General features: G+C 45.3%; 1 protein-coding gene across 1 annotated transcript in view; it reads right to left on the minus strand.

Annotated features, from left to right (window-relative positions):
- Positions 1 to 20811, minus strand: part of PLXDC2 (plexin domain containing 2) — a 419557-nt gene that overhangs the window by 259678 nt on the left and 139068 nt on the right. The window contains exon 2 of the mRNA XM_075827580.1: positions 12288 to 12475. Within this exon, the coding sequence (XP_075683695.1) occupies positions 12288 to 12475 (188 nt within the window). The remainder of the gene's footprint in view (positions 1 to 12287; positions 12476 to 20811) is intronic.

The following is a 20811-nucleotide window of genomic DNA, read 5'->3' on the forward strand; positions in this document are numbered from 1 at the left end:
TACCACTTTACAAAGCATTAGTGAGGCCTCATCTAGAATATGCAGTTCAGTTCTGGGCTCCAGAAACAAAGCTACAAAGAAGAGCAACGAAGCTAATATGGGGCATGGAAAATCCAAGTTATGAGGAAAGATTAAAATAATTAAACCTATTTAGCCTTGAAAAGAGACGACTAAGTGGGGACATGATTAATTTATATAAATATATTAATGGCACATACAAGAAATATGGTGAAATCCTGTTCCATGTAAAACCCCCTCAAAAAACAAGGGGGCACTCCCTCCGTCTGGAGAAAAAAGGTTCAACCTGCAGAGGTGACAAGCCTTCTTTACTGTGGGAACTGTGAATCTATGGAATAGTCACCGCAGGAGCCATCACAGCAGGGACAGTAGATGGCTTTAAAAAAGGCTTCGATAATTTCCTAGAACAAAAAAATGTAAGATACTATTTGTAGAAATTTTCCCCTTCCCTTATCCCATCCCTTGGTTAAACTTGATGGACATGTGTCTTTTTCCAACTGTCCTTTCCATGTAAATCTTTTTTTAAACTGTTCCTGTGTCTAGAGATCGTTGTTACATGCTTGTTATGATGCCCTCCAGTGTTTCTCAGAATGTTTAGCTAATGTGTCAAGTCCCGGTGGTCACACATGCCCAGTAGGTTAGTCCCACCTGCCGGATACTCTTGTACATCTGTGGTGGAGTAATTCCGACTATTCTGAAGGCAGCCGATAAGAATTGCCACACAAGAAGCAACTTCTTCTCACCATTACTGGACGCAAATAGTAAAAAGTTGTATATTGACTTTTTTTTAAAGTGCCTGTGCTCTATGATCAAATTATTTCCTGCTGCCTTTTGCCTGTGCTGAACCATTACACCAATGCCTATACTTTGTGGCACGCACTGCACTGGACCGCTATAGCAGTGCCTCTACCCTGTCCCAATCATTGCACTGGACCGCTATCGCAATGCCTATATCCTGTGCCAGTCACAGCATTGGTTGCCAATTCACTTTAGATAAATTCACTTTATTCACTTCACTTTAGATTCAATTCACTTTTATAATCTAAACTTATTACTCTCACCCACAAAGCTCTCCAAAGTGCTGCACCTCCTTACATCTCTATCATCTCTTCTACAACCCTACCTATGCTTTGCATTCTGCCAACAACCTTCAATTAAAATCCTTCATAATCTGAACCTCCCTCTCCCATCTCTAAGATTTCTCTCGTGCTGCACCAGTCCTCTTCAATGCGATGCCCTAGACAATCAGATTAATTCCCAACATCCACAGTTTGTTTCCTCATAGATTCCAAGCTCTTGCGAGCAGCATCCTCACTCCTCGTGTCACCCCTATTTCTTCCAAGATTGTAAGCTCTTGCAAGCAGCATCCTCACTCCTCTGGTATGAATTGTATATTAGTTTTTTCACTATGTAATGTTTGACATTGTCCGTACATGTTCTGTCTGAATTGTAAAGTGCTGCAGAATATGTTGGCGCTATATAAATAAATTTCATTATTATTATTATTATTATTTTTAACATTAACAGTTGCATGACTAAAGTTGTAGTGTAGCCCTAGAGTAGGATTGTATTCCCACATGGCAGAGTGTTGCGTCAGAGAGCCTCACCATTAACATGGCACCAAAATTGGAGTAATTGCTGTAGTAAACCACAAACATACAAAACTTTGGGGCAGTGCGGTATAGCGGACCGTTCAATCCCATGTGAGTGTAATTTTATTCTATTTTATTATCACACTCTTAACCCCTTAATGACTAAGCTATTTTTTAGCCATAACTTTTTTATTTTTTCGCCGATGCAGTAGTATGAGGGCTTTTGTTTTTTTGGACGACTTGTAGTTTTTATTGGTACCATTTTGGAGTAGATGCAACTTTTTGATCACTTTTTATCACCTTTTTTTTAAGGCAGGATTAAAAAAACAAGCAATTTTTGCATTGTTTTTTATTTTATTTTTACGACGTTCACCGTGCAGATGTAATAACGTTATACTTGGGGTCATTACGGACGCGGCGATACCAAATATGTGTAACTTTTTTACTTTATTTTGTTTTTTAATAATAAAGAGTTTTTCCAATTTTTTTTCACTTTTTTGTTTTAGCTTTATTAAACTTTTTTTTTACTTTTTTACTAGTCCCACTAGGGGACTTCACTGTGCGATCCTCTGATCGCATTTATAATACACTGCAATACTTTTGTATTGCAGTGTATTAGTGCCTGTCCGTTTAAAACAGACAAGCATTAGCTAGGCCATGCCTCTGGCATGTCCTAGCAGGCATACACTAGAGGCAGACCTGGGGGCCTTTATTAGATCCCCGGCTGTCATAGAAGACACGACATCCAGCGATCCTATTGTCAAGTGCCGATGGGATGAGAGGGAGCTCCCTCCCTCTCTCCAAAACCACTCAGATGCGGCGCTTGCTATTGAGCGCCGCATCTGAGGGGTTAAACGGGTGAGATCGATACTTATATCGATCGCACCCATTAGAGCAGGGATGCCCCCAGCCCTCAGCTACCTCTGGTAGATTAAACGGCTCCCTGCTCTGTTTATTTATTCCGATGCAGCGCATAAAATGGCTATTGCATCGGAATAAAGCCTGTTAGTGACCGCCGTAAAAACACTATGGGGCGGTCACTAACAGGTTAAATATGAAAACATTAAAAAAAAAATTGGCATGCACAAAACTTCAGCATAGGGTTACAATGCAGCATGTTCAGTCCAGTAATACACAAAAGCATTTTTTTTTTTATATAGACTCCAAAAGTAGTGGACTTAGGGGGCAAGAAAGCAAGATTGATCAAATATTCTCTCCCACCCATCCCCCAATGCCACAGCATGTTTAACAGCATAGTAAACAGAATGTCCGTAGTGAATGGCGAATAGCATTCTAACCATAGAGACAGGTCAAAGGACTGGTATCGGGCAATGTTATAAAATTACAGAACTGCAAGTCCCGGTTCTCTCAATAACAGGTAGTAGTAATACAATAGTATCCTTAGAATAGTTATGTCACGGTCTGTGGGTATGTGGACCCAAAAGGCCGCACCGCCGTAGCAGGGAGGCAGCTGGCCAAACAACAGGGAAACCCAGCAATATAAAGTCCATCACAAGGGTACCTGGATAGTCCACACAGTGGCCGCAGCTCTGGCATGGATGGAGATGGGTGCAGCAGGTAACGCCAGACGTGGCGGATGACAGCAGGTACCGCAGGTTGAGCCAGACATGGCGAATCCCTCTGGATGTGGCAGATGACACAGGACGTGTCGGATGACACAGGTGCAGTAGACACGACTCCAACTAGTAGGCACAGGAACAAGAACACAGCACGTGATACAGGAACAGGTAACAGGGCACGGGTAACAACTGGAACGGGAAACACTAGGGGACCATTTGCAAGTCAGACTTGGGAATTACTAACAACGCTCAGGCAAAGATCAGAAGGGCTGGGGCCTTCTTATAGTCCAAGAAATCATGTGTGTTGATGATGATGATGATGATGATACAGGACACAGCAGACCGGAGCGGAAGTGAGCGCTGGCGTCTCCTGGGAAGGAGATGGGGACCAGCGCTCACAGATCCATGGCTGCGGGCGTCAGGAGGTGAGTAGACCTGACGGCCCGCGGCCATGGACGCTACAAGTTACATATAGTTACATAGATGATAAGGTTGAAAAAAGGCACAGGTCCATCAAACTTGATTTTCTTCATGTGCGCGCACTGGCCCTTTAAGAGCCGGCACAAGAGTGCGCGCGCACCCTACGGGACACAGCGGACCGGAGCAGAAGTGAGCGCGGGCGTCTCCTGGGAAGGAGATGGAACACCCGACGGCCCGCGGCCATGGACGCTACAGTATCCCCCCTCTTACGCCCCCTCTTCTTGGGACCAGAGCGAGAGAGGAACTTCTTAACGAGAGCAGGAGCAACGAGGTTCTCCTCCGGCTCTCAGGACCTCTCCTCAGGACAAAACCCTTTCCAGTCCACCAAATAGAAAGTCCTTCCTCCTACCCTCTTGCAGTCCAGGATCTCCCTCACCTCTAACACATCAGAAGAACCGCTGGGAGCAATTGTGGAACTGGAAGTCTTGCTGTAGCGGTTCAGGACCACTGGTTTCAGGAGGGACACTTGAAAGGAGTTGGGGATTCTGAGGGTAGGAATGAGCCGCAAGTTTATAGGAGACAGGGTTTATCTGTTGCAGAATCTCAAAAGGACCGAGGAACCTGGGAGCAAACTTGTATGAAGGCACCTTCAAACGAATGTTCCGTAAGGACAGCCAGACTTTGATACCTGGAAGATACTGAGGTGGCTCTCTTCTCTTTGTATCTGCCTTTCGCTTCATGCGATCGACAGCCAGCAAAATAGAGGACCGGCTCTGTTACCAGATCTGCAGAAAGTCCCCAAATGCAGAGTCAGCAGCGGGTACCTGAGAAGTAGTAGACACTGGAAGAGGGACTCTAGGATGTTCACTGTATACAATGTAAAACGGAGTGGAAGTGGTGGACTCGCTTGTGTGGTTGTTGTACGAGAACTCGGCCCATGGAAGAAGCTGTACCCAGTTATCATGCTGTAAGGAGATGAAGTGACGGAGATAATTCTCCATGATGTGGTTGATCCTCTTGACTTGCCCATTGCACTTGGGGTAACAGGCTGAGGAAAAGTCCAATCTCACATCCAGGAGTTTACAGAGAGCCCTCCAGAATTTCGAGGTAAACTGAAGACCCAATCGGACGCAATGTGAAGGGGCAAGCCATGCAAGTGGAAGATGTGCTGAATGAAGGGACTCGCCAGTCGAGGAACAGAAGGTAGGCCGGTCAGCGGGATAAAATGTGTCATCTTTGAGAACCGGTCCACCACCACCCAGACAGTTTTGCATCCTGCTGAGGGAGGAAGGTCAGTGAGAAAGTCCATTGCAATATGCTGCCAGGGGACATTGGGTACAGGCAGAGGTTGAAGCAGGCTGGAAGGCTTGGAGTGAGTAACCTTGTTAGAAGCACACACCGTGCAAGAAGAGACAAAGTCCACAACATCCTTGGCTAGCGTGGGCCACCAGAAGTGACGAGCAATCAGGTCTCAGGTTTTATGAACACCAGGGTGCCCAGCCAGTTTAGAACTGTGTCCCCATCTGAGAATTCTTCTCCTGTCTGCCAACCGAACAAAAGTCCTCCCCGGAGGGATGTCTCTAACCTGCAAAGGATTGGCAGTGACAATGCAGGACAGGTCTATGATACTTTGAAGGGACTCCACCGTGTCATCCATCTCAAATGACCTGGACAGGGCATCGGCCCTCAAATTCTTGTCAGCGGGACGGTAGTGGAGCACAAATTGGAAATGGGTGAAGAACAGCGACCATCTGGCTTGACGGGGATTTAGTCGTTGAGCGGACTGAAGGTAGGTGAGGTTCTTATGGTCGGTGTAGATTAGATGGGGTGAGCTGCGCCCTCCAGCAGATGTCTCCACTCCTCCAGAGCCAATTTGATGGCCAGTAGCTCCCAATCCCCAATAGAGTAATTGCGCTCTGCAAAAGAAAAAAGTCTTGAGTAGTAGCCACATACTACTGCCTTTCATTTGGAGCTCCTCTGGAACAGAAGTGCACCTGCACCAACAGAAGAGGCGTCCACCTCCAAAGAAAACTGCCGAGATATGTCAGGATGATGGAGGATCGAGGCAGAAGTGACAGCTTTATTGAGACTAATAAATGCGGACTCTGCCGCTGGGGTCCACACCTTGGCGCTCACACCATTCTTGGTAAGGGTGGAAATGGGAGATGTCAGTGATGAGAAGTTTGGGATAAACTGCAGGTAGAAATTGGTGAATCCCAGGAAACGCTGTATGGACCTTACGCCTTGAGGACGTGGCCACTCCAGGACAGCTCTCACTTTCTCAGGATCCATCTTGAGACCTTGATCCAAGATGATGTAGCCCAGGAAGGGCAGAGAACTCTTCTCAAAGATACACTTCTCCAGCTTGGCGTATACATGATTCTCCCTTAATCGTAGCAGAACTTGACGGACATGCCTCCGATGAGTCGTCGGATCTGGGGAGAAAATCTAAATTTCATTGAGATAAACAACAACACAGATATAGAGGAGATCTCGGAAGATATCATTAACAAATTCCTGGAAGACCGCGAGAGCGTTACACAGTCCAAATGGCATCACCAGGTATTCATAGTGCCCATTTCGCGTGTTGAACGCCGTCTTCCACTCGTCACCTTGGCGGATTCGGATCAAATTATAAGCCCCATGCAAGTCTAGTTTAGAAAAAAATTCTGGCTCCTCATATACGGTCAAACAGTTCAGATATAAGTGGCAAAGGGTATTTGTTCTTGACCATGATCTGGTTGAGACCACGGTAGTCAATGCAGGGTTGAAGGGATCCGTCTTTCTTTTTAACGAAGAAGAACCCAGCCCCGGCCGGGGAGGAAGACTTTCGTATGAAACCCCTATCCAAATTCTCCTTGATATAGGCCGACATGGATAAGACTCTGGCAAGGAGAGAGGATATACTCGGTCACAGGTGAGAGAGGCATTAGGGACCAGTTCAACTGGGCAGTTATAAGTACGATGTGGAGGCAGCATCTCAGCCTCCCTTTTACTGAAGACATCTGCAAACTGAGCGAACTGGGGGGCAGTCCCGCCAAAGACTGAGGCAGAGGAGGCTGGACAGGAAGAATCTGCAACAGACAACGACCAAGGCACTTGGAGCCCCATTGGAGAACCTCTCCAGAATTCCAGTCCAGGACTGGGGCATGCAGTCGGAGCCGAGGCAGGCCCAGCAGAACAGGATTGATGGCTTTGGGCAAAACAAGGAAAGAAATTAGTTCAGAATGAAGGACTCCAACCTGGAGCTTCAACGGCTTGGTTTTAGAAATGATGGGATCAGGCAGAGGCAGTCCATTCACTGAGGCAACAGCCAAAGGTATCTCCAGGGAAACTGTGGGCAACAGAAGATGATCCACTAGCTCCTTTTGGATGAAGTTTGCTGCAGAACCAGAGTCAAGATAGGTAGAAACTTGATGTGTCCTCTCGCCGGATACTAGGGTCACAGGAATAGTCAGCTTGGAACATAATGCTTTATTAGGTACCGTTCCATCTATAGTTGTCTCTCCAACCAATCCTAGGCAATGGGGTCTCTCTGGCCTCTGGGGACACAGACGCACAATATAGAATCCGAGGCCGCAAGTCCAGAATTGCTCCTGCGTTGTTTCTCCTGGATAGACAATTTGACATGGTTCATCTGCATAGGATCTTCTGGTGGGACAACTGGGGAGGATAGTAAGGATTGCTGGAAAGTAGAATCCCTGCTAGAATGTGGCCACCAAAGCCTCGTTGTTCCAGGTTAACTCAGCAGCCAGAATACGGAACTGAATAGCATACTCGCCCACGGAGAGGTCTCCCTGGTGTAGGATCAGCAGAGATGCAGCAGCCGAAGAAACTCTCCCAGGTTCCTCAAAGATCGAGTGGAAAAGTACATAAGAAGCACTGCAAGTCACGGGGCTCTGGTCCCTGATGTTCCCACAGAGGATTTGCCCATGCCAGGGCTTTGCCAGTAAGGAGAGAGATGATGAACGCAATCCTGACGTCATCCGAAGAGCAGGACCTGGCATGTAGTCTGAAGTGGATCAGGCACTGATTCGAAAATCCCCTGCAGGTCCTCGGGTCTCCGTCATAGCGTGGAGGTAGCAGCAAGAAGCACAGGGGATGGGCACTGGTATAGACAGGAAGTGCAGCAGGAGGAACAGCAGGAATGGGTGTGGTGATGACTTTGGTTGGAGCAACCACCCGATGGGCAATGGCGTTCACAGACAGGAGGAGTTGGTCTTGCCGTGACTGGAGGTCTTGCATCTCGGCCAGCACGGCTTGCGTCGTCAAGGTCTCAGGTTGACCAGCGGGGTCCATGGCCTGAGCGTACTGTCACAGTCTGTGGGTATGTGGACCCACTAGGCCGCACCGCCGTAGCAGGGAGGCAGCTGGCCAAACAACAGGAAACCCCAGCAATACAAAGTCCATCACAAGGGTACCTGGATAGTCCAGACAGTGGCCGCAGCTCTGGCACGGATGGAGATGGGTGCAGCAGGTAACGCCAGATGTGGCGGATGAGAGCAGGTGCCGCAGGTTGCGCCAGACGTGGCAAATCCCTCTGGACGTGGCAGATTACACAGGACATGGCGGATGACACAGGTGCAGTAGACATGACTCCAACTAGTAGGCACAGGAACAAGAATACAGCACGGGATACAGGAACAGGTAACAGGGCACGGGTAACAACTGGAACGGGAAACACTAAGGGACCATTTGCAAGACAGACTTGGGAATTACTAACAACGCTCAGGCAAAGATCAGAAGGGCAGGGGCCTTCTTATAGTCCAGGAAATCATGTGTGTTGATGATGATGATGATGATACAGGACACAGCAGACCGGAGCGGAAGTGAGCGCTGGCGTCTCCTGGGAAGGAGATGGGGACCAGCGCTCACAGATCCATGGCTGCGGGCGTCAGGAGGTGAGTAGACCTGACGGCCCGCGGCCATGGACGCTACAAGTTACATATAGTTACATAGATGATAAGGTTGAAAAAAGGCACAGGTCCATCAAGTCCAAAAGATATTCCACTAGGTTTGTCAAGCGAGTGATTAAGTTAAGCAATTATCTCCTCTCTTCCTCTTTCTTGATCATACAAAGTGCATAAGGCTGTGTTCACATCACCGTTGCCTTTTCCGTTGAGTGCTTCCATCTGAGGTTTCCGTCCGGTTAACCCCTCAACCGAAAGGCAAACTGAAACCTCAACTTCCGTTTCCCTCACAATTGATGACAATGGTGACGGAGACGTTGCTAATGGTTTCCGTTTGTTGCCGTTGTGACAGGGTTTCATCGTTCTTGACAGAACCGATAGCGCAGTCGACTGCTCTATTTATTCTGTCAAAACTACGGAACCCTGTCATAATGGTTACAAACGGAAACTTTTAGCAACTTTTCCATCACCATTGAGATCAATGGTGAGGGAAACGGGAGCTGAGGTTTCAGTTTGCCTTTCCAGTGAGGAGTTAACCCGACGGAAACATACGCCGGAACCCCTCAACGGAAGTTCAACGGTTACGTGAACAGGCCCTTACTCAGCCAAAGAGCACAGGAAAAAAAATCTTCTAAAAAATAATCTGTGGCTTATGATGCGGCCTAATGGGACTAAAGTGCAAAATAATAAAATAGTATTTAGCCAAATCTATGTCCACTATACCATTCATACAAATATTAACGGTGAATAGAATTGTCCTTTTAATAGGTTAAAGGGTTTGTCTCACAAAACACATGTATCCCCTATCCACAGGATAACAGGATAGGGGATAAATTTGTGATCGCTGGGGGTCCGACCACTGGGACCGAAAATCACCTGAACTGCTCCATGAGAAGCATGGGACTTTCGGGGTATGTGTTCGGCTTGTGTGTCCGGAAGCTCCATAGAAATGAATGGAGCGCAGGTCATGCATGCGCACAAGCGTTCTATTAATTTCTATGGAGCTGCAGGACACAGCCCCCGGATGTCCCATGCTTCTCATGGACCACTTCGGGGGACTTTCGGTCCCCCGTTCTCCTTATCGCTGGGAGTCCCAACGGTCAGACCCCCAGCGATCACACATGTATGCTCTATCCTGTGGATAGGGCATACATCTGTTTTTGTGGGACAACCCCTTTGATTGAATTTTATTTTTCCACTGTTTCTTGTTAATAAATTCTAACTCTGTATTATCCTTCTTCACGAAAATCTTGCTTAATTCTAAGTTCCTTTTATGCTAAGCTGCCTATGTTTTTATTTCCAGGTCTTTGGGTTTATGTTGTCTGCTCAGCAAAAAGTGCCATGTGTTCTGACCTCTGGAACACCTTTCCAGACCAACATCAGTTATATATATTGATGCTCATAAATCAGGGATTGGAGGTAAAGTAGGGTTGATAATATTTTAATACATAGAATCTCTGCAGCAAACGCCCAACAGACAGATATTCTACAAAAATATCCTTAATAAAGTGCCCATCAATAACTATCTTTTGTCTTTTTTGTTTGTAAGATTTAATATGCATAAATACTATACTACAGTAAATTTCCTTCGATACATCATTATTGGGACCTGATACAGTAGGTTATCAGATATTCTAGATTATTGGATGTCATAGAAAATAATATAAATCTCACTTCTAAAGTAAAGGCAATTTGTTAGCTTTTTTATTTTTTACATTGCTTTACGGGAAAAACGGGAAAAGGGTGTTTACACTTTTCATATTTTTGTACATTATTAAAAAGTTTTACTTTTTTTCACTTTTATTCTTTTAGTCTTTTATGTATTAGTCTTTTATGTATTGTGCTATTTACTGACTCCTGTTAAACTCACTGGCAGGGCTTAATAGAAGCAGAAAGATGGCAGACCTGGGGGCCTTCATGATAACCACGGTTACTTCACAATTGCGATGGGCTGACAGAGGGAGACATCCCCTTTTTCTAATAACTTAGATGCTGCGACATCTTAGGGTATGTTCACACTTAGTGACCAAAAACGTCTGAAAATACGGAGCTGTTTTCAGGCGAAAACAGCTCCTGATTTACAGAAGTTTTTGTAGCAACTCGCGTTTTTCGCTGCATATTTTACAGCCTTTATTGGAGCTGTTTTTCAATGGAGTCAATGAAAAACTCCTCCAAAAATGTCCGAAGAAGTGACATGCACTTCTTTTTCGCGGGCGTCTTTTTACGCGCCGTAAAATTAAGGCTCGTGGGAACAGAACATCGTAAAACATTGAAAGCAATGGGCAGATGTTTGTAGGTGTATTAGGGGCGTTTTTTCAGGCGTAATTCGAGGTGTAAAACGCCTGAATTATGCCTGAAAACACTGCGTGTGAATCCAGCCTTAGTGGTTAAACAGCCTGAAATCGGAGTAGTGAGGTGTCAGCTGTAACATATAGCCGACACCTGCTGAGTATGCAGTGGGCTCAGTTTGTGGGCTCACTTGATACTCCCCTCGGTGGCTATGACATTCAGTTACGTCACACTTCGCAGTGGGGTTATATTATTTTTTTTTAAACTTTCTTTTTTTTCTAGGAAACAACAGGAATTATTTTTGTATCTGTTTCCAAACTGATCCTTTTTATTTTTTCAAAGATGTTTCGTTATTGCAAGTTTATTAAAAAATAAATTAAGAAAAATGGATGTGCCCATCTGCATCGTTATATTTTCCTGACAGAACAGTCTGACAGCACTATTTTGTCCAGCAAAATGCCGGAAACCTGATCAAACCCATTGAAACGGAAAAGCGAGAGCAGATGTTAACAGAGCCTATCCTGTAGCATCCTATTGCCATAGACTTCTATTGTAAACAAAAATGGATCCGTCTAAAAAAATTAAACAGTCTCCATTTGTTTGTCCTTCAAAAAAAACAAAAAAAAAACAGAACCTGACGGAAACAAGTGAAATGGAAACATTTTGGCATGATGGAAGCCCCATTGAAACCAATGGATCAGTATTTTTTAGAAAACATTAAATAAATCAAATGGAGGTTCCAACAGGAAAGCCAAACGTGATGTGGACAGGCCCTTACAATGTGAGCATTTATGTGTATGGTTATCTGTATATACACAGTGTCCCTATGAGAACACTGGCTGAAATGGGCTAGATCACAAACAGGAAGTGTTATCATAGGGACAGACCTATATCGTAAAGCACTGATAACTCTGTAAAGATGTCAAATTTTCTATTTTTAATGTACCCTAAAGTCTGTTTATACAATTTTCTTTTAAATCACCAACTTAGGCTATGTTCACACGGGGTCTTTTGCCGAGTTTTTTGACGCGGAAACCGCGTCGCAAAACTCGGCAGAAACGGCCCGAGAACGCCTCCCATTGATTTCAATGGGAGGCGTCGGCGTCTTTTTCCCGCGAGCAGTAAAACTGCCTCGCGGGAAAAAGAAGCGACATGCCCTATCTTCGGGCGCTTCCGCCTCCGACCTCCCATTGACTTCAATGGGAGGCAGGAGAAAGCGTATATCTCGCTGTTTTATGCCCGCGGCGCTCAATGGCCGCGGGCGAAAAACGGCGCGATAATTGCTGTTCACACGGAGTATTTTGGGGGAGGAATATCTGCCTCAAAATTCCGTTTGGAACTTTGAGGCAGATATTCCTCCCCCAAAATACTCCGTGTGAACATAGCCTTACACATAGGTTGAAAAAAATAACATTTTCTGACAATAGGTACCAATATATTGACAAACATAGAATGTATTTAATTGTAATTTGTTTTACCTCAATGTCTGTGCCATTGTCATGTAGAAAAAGGTCTGGCAGACCTAAGCCGTCAGAAAAATCATGACCTAAGCTCGGACGGTTTGTATCCACGGAACGTCTTCTCCATCTGTGCCTGGGAACGTGTAAATCCATAGAAACAGTTTTATCCGCTTTGGCCACAATAGGAGTAATTGAATAAGACACGTCTGTAAAAAAAGGAAATATGAAGTTACAAGACAAGAATAAGACATTTAATCAGCAGTAAATGTATTTCCAGTCATTTCATTATACGTGGGTAAGACTTCCACGGGGAACAATATAATGCTGAAACATATACAGTATGCTACTACGAAGCACAAATGGAATAATTACAGTATATACAATATATTTTGACAGTTCTAATGGAAAGAGAAAATTAACAGCGCAGATTACTGTCTTCATCTTCCCTATAAGAATGCTATGGTGGATACGTTAAAAAAAGATGACTCCTCATTTATTTAAGAAAGAATCCGGTGCTAGCGACAGCCACATTCACTTGTATCTGCGTCCTCTGGACGTAGATACAAATTAATATTATAGGATGCTGCTGCCTCTCTGAGGGGGCGGTGGCACCACTGAAACCAGCCGCCGCCACCCCCTCTTGCACTAATTGTACCTACATCAGCGATGAATGGCCGGGCACGACCATTCAGCACCTTACAATGACGCTGATTGGCGGGGCAAAATGACTAGTCCCGCCAATTAGCACCTTTCCGTTGTTGAAAGGGGCTGATTGAGGGGGCAAGTCATTCTGCCCTGCCAATCAGCGCCTTTAAACGATGCTAGCGGTGCAATGACATCATCGCGCCGCTTGCATCGTTCAGCCCCAGCAGACCTGCTCAGAAGAGAACAGGTCTGCATTGCCACTGGACAGATCGGGAACGGGATCATGTGAGTATGTAAAGTTGTTGTTTTTTCTAATAAAAAACTGAGTGGCATTATCTACAGGGGGGCTCTATCTACAGAGGGGTGTCTATATGTGGGGATGTGGAGCACTATATACAGGGTGGAGCTATACGTAGGGCACTGTCTACAGGGGTGGGCTATATGTTGAACACTATATGTAGGGGAGCTAATTGTAGGGCACTATCTACAGGGGGGGCTACATGTGGGACACTATATACAGGGAGTGGGTTACCTGTGGGGCACTATCTACAGGCGGGCTATATGTAGGGCACTGTCTACAAGGGTGGGCTATATGTGGGACACTATATACAGGAGAGCGATATGTGATGCACTATCTACAGAGGTGGGCTATATGTGGAACAATATCTATAGGGGGAGCTATATGTAGAGCAGCACTGTGGCTCAGTGGTTAGCACTACTGCCTTGCAGCTCTGGAGTGCATATGTGGGCACTATCTACAAGGGGCTGTATGTGGGGCAGTATTTACAGGGGCTTCTATGTAGGGCACTATCTGCAGAGGCTCTATGGGAGTCATTATGTACAGGTGGCACGGTGTGTGTGTGTGTGTGGGGGGGGGGGAACACAGTGTATGGTAATATTATAATCAGGGACACAGTGTATGACGCTATTATAATTAGAGGTGCTGTGTATGGCGCTATTATATTTAGGGGTGTTGAGAAATGTATCTTCGTTTATAGGTGCAGAAATGTTTTAAAAGTGAGAAGCTGAAGACATCTGAGCGGAAAACTGCAGAAATGGGCTGTGGCCGGGAGAAGTCATCATAGAGGTCTGGACCGGATGGAGAATAAAAGAGAAAAAGAACAACTAGAATCTGAGACGTCACCGGCAAATCACTTCATGTAAATGTTTATTCTGCCTCTAATCAGTAATGTAGTCGATGTATGATCTGCAGCGAGATGATGGGTGGTATGATTATTATATGATTTTATTTTTTGTGAAACAGCAACTCCCAGGATATCCTTACCATTGTTCTGGCCATGCTGGGAGCTATAGTTTTATGCCGTACAAACATGTACGGCAAGGGTTGAACTAAATTGAGCTGTATTTGTGCTGGTGCTGTATATATGTACTGAGCTTGGTTCTGGGGCTGTATTTATGTACTGAGCTTTGTTCTGGTGCTGTACTTATATACTGAGCTTGGTTCTGGGGCTGTATATATGTACTAAGCTTGGTTCTAGTGATGTATTTATGTACTGAGGTTGGTTCTGGAGCTGTATATACATACTGAGCTTGGTTCTGGTGATGTATATATGTACTGAGCATGGTTCTGGTGCTGTATTTATGTACTGAGCGTTGTTCTGGTATTGTACATATGTACTGAGCTTGTTTCTGGTGCTGTATATATGTACTGTGCTTGGTTCTGGGGATGTATATATGTACTGAGCTTGGTTCTGGTGCTGTATATATGTACTGAGCTTGGTTCTGGTGTTGTATATATGTACTGAGCTCGGTTCTGGTGCTGTATTTATGTACTGAGCTTGTTCTGGTGCTGTATGTATGTACTGAGCTTGGTTCTGGAGCTGTATATATGTACTGAGCTTGGTTCTGGTGCTGTATATATGTATTGAGCTTGGCTCTCGTGTCGTATATATGGCAGAGCATGGCTCTGGAGCTGTAATAATATAGGATATATTTATAATAACAAAATTGCAGGGCAGATGTAATTATTTTCAATTCATTGTATATTTATTGGGAACTTGTCTGGTAGTTTTAACCCCTCGAACCGCCACTATGCGGTAATACATGACCTGACAATATTTCCAAATGTATGTTTTTTTTAAGATGCAGCAAAATCTATAAAATCAACTTTTAAAACGGTGCACACTATATGCTAATTACTCATTAAAGGGTCATGGGGCGGTGCCGCTATCCTGAAGAGTCACATAGTCCTGCCTCCAAACCCACCTTTCCATGTTTGATTGAAATCCCCCTGGCAGATACAACTTTCTCGGATGCGCCATTGCCTTGTACTACTTGGGCACACACCGTGCAGCGAGGTGTATTCTACCCAGCTTCACCGCTACACCGCGTATGCCAGGGGAGTACAAGGCAATGGCGAATCCGCAAGAGTTTGAGGAGGCTGGTAGTGATGTAGAACAGCCAGGGGGTTGTCAATCTAAATCTGGGGGGCACCATTTCAATTTTTGCCTCAGGCAGCTGAAATGCTAGCCTATAAGGTGCTGGGAAGATTCCCTGCTCAGGCCGGCGTGATGACAACACTGCATCACGCTGGTCTGCTGACCGGAGCCTGTGCAGCGCTCCATCCGTTGCAAGAATGGAGCAAGGTAAGTGCAATATTTTTTTTTGGGGGGGGGGGCTGTGTGGCACTATATACAAGTGGGGGAGCAGGGTGGCACTGTATACAAGGGGGGAGAAGGGTGGCACTATATAAAGTGGGGGAGCAGGGTGGCACTATATACAAGGGGGGCTGTGTGACACTAAGGGGGGGCTGTGTGGCACTATTTAGAAGGGGAGGGCTGTGGCGCTATTTACAGGGGTCTGTGTGTGGCACTATCTACTAAGGGGTGGGCTGTGTGGCATTATCTACTAAGGGGGGGCTGTGTGACACTATATACAAGAGAGTGAGCTGTGTGGCACTATATACAGGGGGAGCTGTATGGTGCTATCTCAAGGGGGGCTTTATGGCGATATCTACAGGATGGCTGTATGGCACTATCTACAAGGGGGAGGTGGGGGCGCTATCTACAAATGGGGTGTGACATGCTATACAGGGGGGCTGTATGGCACTGTCTACAGGGGGGCTGTATAGCACAATCTACAGGGGGCACTATCTATAAGGGGGGCTGCGTGTGGCACCTAGTGGGGACCCCAGTCAAAAGTTTGCTAAGGGGCCCAGTCTTTCTTAGTTACGCCCCTGCACCCGAGGATCCTCTGCAGCCTACACATCTGAATCAGATAAGGCTAAACTTCCAGATAATTCTATGATGCCGACTTGCCTTAATAGAGCACATGAAAAAAGGTTGCCCTGATAAGACAATCCCTTTAAGGCCCAGCAAGGTAAAATAACGTAACTATTCAGGTTTTGCAGTGTCTTAGGGTCTTATTAGATGGCCCGATATAATGAGTGCCGATAGATGAGAGAGCTTGTTGATCGGCGCTCGTTTGCTCCTTTCACAAGGAGCAATGATTGGTTATGTATGGGAACTAGTGATCGTCGCTACGATCGTTGGTCCCCATACATTTTCATCATGTCGGCAGCACATCTCCCTATTTACACTGGGAGATGCGCTACCGACTAGCGAACATTTTAATGTCCAGCCTTATAAAATTAACATATCTCATTGGCTGATTGTTGCCCTGTTTACAATGGGCAATGATAGGGAATGAGCATTTGAATGCTTGTTTTCCCGATCATTGTCCCGTGTAATAGGACCTTTACCCCATCATGACATACAGTAATATCAGGACGAGTTTATGGGCAAAGCAGTGTCTGTCCACTCACTCGAAAGAGAGCGTCTTTGATTGAAAGACACAATTCTACTGTAATGGCCATGTCGTAGGAGGGACATAGACCCCAAGAGCCATTCTCTTAGAATACCTTTCAGGCCTATTAGTGAATAGACTGCGTACCGGGTTCCAATGAGCATCCATGTCACCTAGGGTCAAACTTATTGTGGGTCCCAAAACAACCTCCTCGCCCCCTTCTAGTTATAAAAACACAGGCCATATGTAGATCATTGCATTGATAAGATATAGGAAATCTAAATGACACTATAACTTGGTTAAGGAGTACTTGCAGCTTATCATTGGAAGTGTAGGCTTAAGGGGGTTTCACACTGGGCAATTATCGGGCAAACGATCGTCCATAGAATGCTCGTTGGCCATAATTGCCCTGTGTAAACAGGGCAGCGATCAGCAGATGAACGAGCAAACGTTTATCTGCTGATCGTATAGTTTTAAAATAAAATATCATCGTTGTTGACAGGACATCTCCCAGCAAGGCAAAATAACGTAACTATTCAGGTTTTGCAGTGTCTTAGGGTCTTATTAGCCGGCCCGATATAACGAGTGCCGACAGATGAGAGAGCTTGTTGATCGGCGCTCGTTTGCTCCTTTCACATGGAGCAATGATTGGTTGTGTATGGGAACTAGTGATCGTTGCTACGATCGTTGGTCCCCATACATTTCCATCATGTCGGCAGCACATCTCCCTATTTACACAGGGAGATGCGCTACCGACTAGCGAACATTTTAATGTCCAGCCTTATAAATTAACAGATCTCATTGGCTGATTGTTGCCCTGTTTACAATGGGCAATGATAGGGAATGAGCATTCGAATGCTTGTTTTCCCGATCATTGTCCCGTGTAATAGGACCTTTACCCCATCATGACGTACAGTAATATCAGGACGAGTTTATGGGCAAAGCAGTGCCTGTCCACTCACTCGAAAGAGAGCGTCTTTGATTAAAAGACACAATTCTACTGTAATGGCCATGTCGTAGGAGGGACATAGACCCCAAGAGCCATTCTCTTAGAATACCTTTCAGGCCTATTAGTGAATAGACTGCGTACCGGGTTCCAATGAGCATCCATGTCACCTAGGGTCAAACTTATTGTGGGTCCCAAAACAACCTCTTCGCCCCCTTCTAGTTATAAAAACACAGGCCATATGTAGATCATTGCATTGATAAGATATAGGAAATCTAAATGACACTATAACTTGGTTAAGGAGTACTTGCAGCTTATCATTGGAAGTGTAGGCTTAAGGGGGTTTCACACTGGGCAATTATTGGGCAAACGATCGTCCATAGAATGCTCGTTGGCCATAATTGCCCTGTGTAAACAGGGCAGCGACCAGCAGATGAACGAGCAAACGTTTATCTGCTGATCGTATAGTTTTAAAGTAAAATATCATCGTTGTCGGCAGAACATCTCCCTGTGTAAACAGGGAGACGCGCTGCCGACATGATAATAATGTATGGGGTTGAGCGATCGGAGTAACGACTGCTCGTCCCCATCCATAGCTCCTTGTGACAGGAGCAAACAAGCGCCGATCAACGAGCTGTCTCGTTGATCGGCGCTCCGTGCACCCGCCAAAATTGTCCGGTGTAATAGGGCCTTTAGACATTCAATACATTTTATGAGCTTGTCAAGCTTTACTTGTACCAGACAACATTAAATTAGGTTGAGGCTCTACACTGAATAGAAGAAAAGAATAAGTGCAATTTGGAAAGTATCTTTCCTGTCTGTACTAGTTATAACAAAATTAAATGCTGTTACCCAGATTGAGATCAATAGAAACATTTACAAAGCAATATTGGAAATTGCAGAACTGACGTGTAAAATGTCTGAATGACTGAGTTATCTTGTAAGAATAGATCCCCGGTATTCTGTACCCAGCTGCGACAAACACGCTTCAATATAAATAATAATACCTGAATATACAAATATAATAACCTGCCTGGAGTCAGACGTCGTGATAGCAGAAATTATATTTTCCTAAACAAATTCCGAATGTAAAATACTGTTGTTATTATTACAGGTTTAAAAGTGAGGAGACGCAGATAGTGACATACGGCACAATAGATTATACACGAAAAGTGAATATAAAGCAGGTGCTAGACTCCACTAACATGAATTATTTGCTCCAAATCCCTCATAAATTTCAGAAAAAAATGGTGTAGGCTTAACTTTAAACATCATGTTACACAACTATTTATGTACATTTTCTCTATATAAACTGTGTAACTGTAAAATTATTTCATTACTTAATCCTGAGTTAAATCATAGATAATAGTCCAGAGCTGAATTCATCATTTTGCAGGCTTCAGAGCTAAAATGGCCAAACGTTCTTTGCTATCTAAATGTCTGTACAAATCTGTCGCACTATAGTATAGAAGCTCAGCTAAGGTCCTGTTCACATCACCGCTAAACCTATCCATAAGGTTTTATTCGCCCGACAAAGGCCAAATAAGTGTTCTTAAATGTCCTGGCTTTTCATGACGTATATATTAAACGGATGCCATTACTATGGGTGACAGATGCCTGTGACAAAATGCCTACTAGTGGCACCTGTCACCCATAGAGTATAATGGCATCCAATTAACATACATGTTATGAAAATGGGTCAGAAGAGTTCATGATGTGTATGTTTAACATATCCCCTAATAGTCTATGGGTGACGGATGCCACTGTTAGGCATCAGTCACAGACTATGTTTAACCTACACATCGGGAGCCTGTTTTCTTAAACTGTTCTTCTTACACTTAACTCCTTAACGACCGCCCACAGTCTTTCGACGACAGCGATGCAGGTCCTTCGCCTACAGCAACGTCTTTTGTAACATTGACCACTATTAAGATATATTAAAGGGGTTGTCCAGGACTCAAAATAAGGATTAAGGGGCCGTTCACATATATCCGTTGTCCTTTCAGGCACTGGACCTGTGCAGTAGCCGTATCCAAAAAACTTTACCTGCAGCATTTTTGGGTCCAGCTCCCAGGGATGTCCAGCGCCATATCCTATCTTAATTCATTGTAGCCGGGTGCGGCGGCATCCACCTTCCGGCAGCACCGGCGTGGGAATCCCCAGCCAGAGCATTGCCGATGCTCTGGCCAGTGAGCAGGTGCGGAATTTAGTGCCACCCATGATGGTAGCGCTATATACAGGGGGTGACGCTATCTACAGGGTTGTAGATAGTGCCGCCCCCTGTATATAGCGCTACCACCCCTGTAGATAGCACCACTGTAGCTTCCTCTAGCAGCGGAATCCCCGGCCAGAGCATTGCCAATGCTGTAGCCGGGGATGCCACAGTCCATATATGATCAGTGACATCAGGGGCTACTCCTGGATCAGAATCCCCTGCCAGCCGAGCGTCGGCAACACTCTGGCCGGAGATTCTACTTCTAGAGGTAACTGGTGACATCACTGTCCATATATGAACTGTGTAATTAGGGGCTCCTCCTGACACACAGTCGGCAGTGCTCTGGCCAGGAATTCCGCTGCTAGAGGGAGCTACAGTGGCACTATCAACAGTGGAAGGCAGTAGCGCTAGTGGCGCTATCTACAAGGGGGGGCGCTGTGTTGCACTATCTACAGAGGGCTGTGTGGAGCTATCTACAGGGGGGAACTGTGGCATTATCTACAAGCGGGTGTGTGGCAATATATACAGAGAGCAGTGTGGCTCCATCTAAAGAGAGCACTGTGACATTATATACAGGGGGTGTGTGGCAATATATACAGAGAGCAGTGTGGCACTATCTACAGAGAGCAATGTGGCATTATCTACAGGGGGTGTATGGCACTATATACAGAGAGCAGCGTGGCACTATCTACAGAGAGCACTGTGGCATTATCTACGCATAAAATTCATCTGGTTTTAAAAATTAAAAATGGAAACACGGACACAGAACGGATAACAAACAGAAGCAAAACAGATGCAAAACGTATTTAACGGCCGACACCCGGACCCTGTCGTGTGAATAGAAACAACAGCAATCCCAGCGTGGTGTGGGGCGGATAGGTGATGCGGGGTGGGATTGGGTAGCTGTAAAAGCAGCAAAAACTAGCTTCTCCCTGAAGTTAGGGCTAGTGTTTCGCGTCTTTGCAGGATCA

The sequence above is a fragment of the Rhinoderma darwinii genome, chromosome 5, assembly GCF_050947455.1.
Source record: "Rhinoderma darwinii isolate aRhiDar2 chromosome 5, aRhiDar2.hap1, whole genome shotgun sequence".
Taxonomy (NCBI): Eukaryota; Metazoa; Chordata; class Amphibia; order Anura; family Rhinodermatidae; genus Rhinoderma; species Rhinoderma darwinii.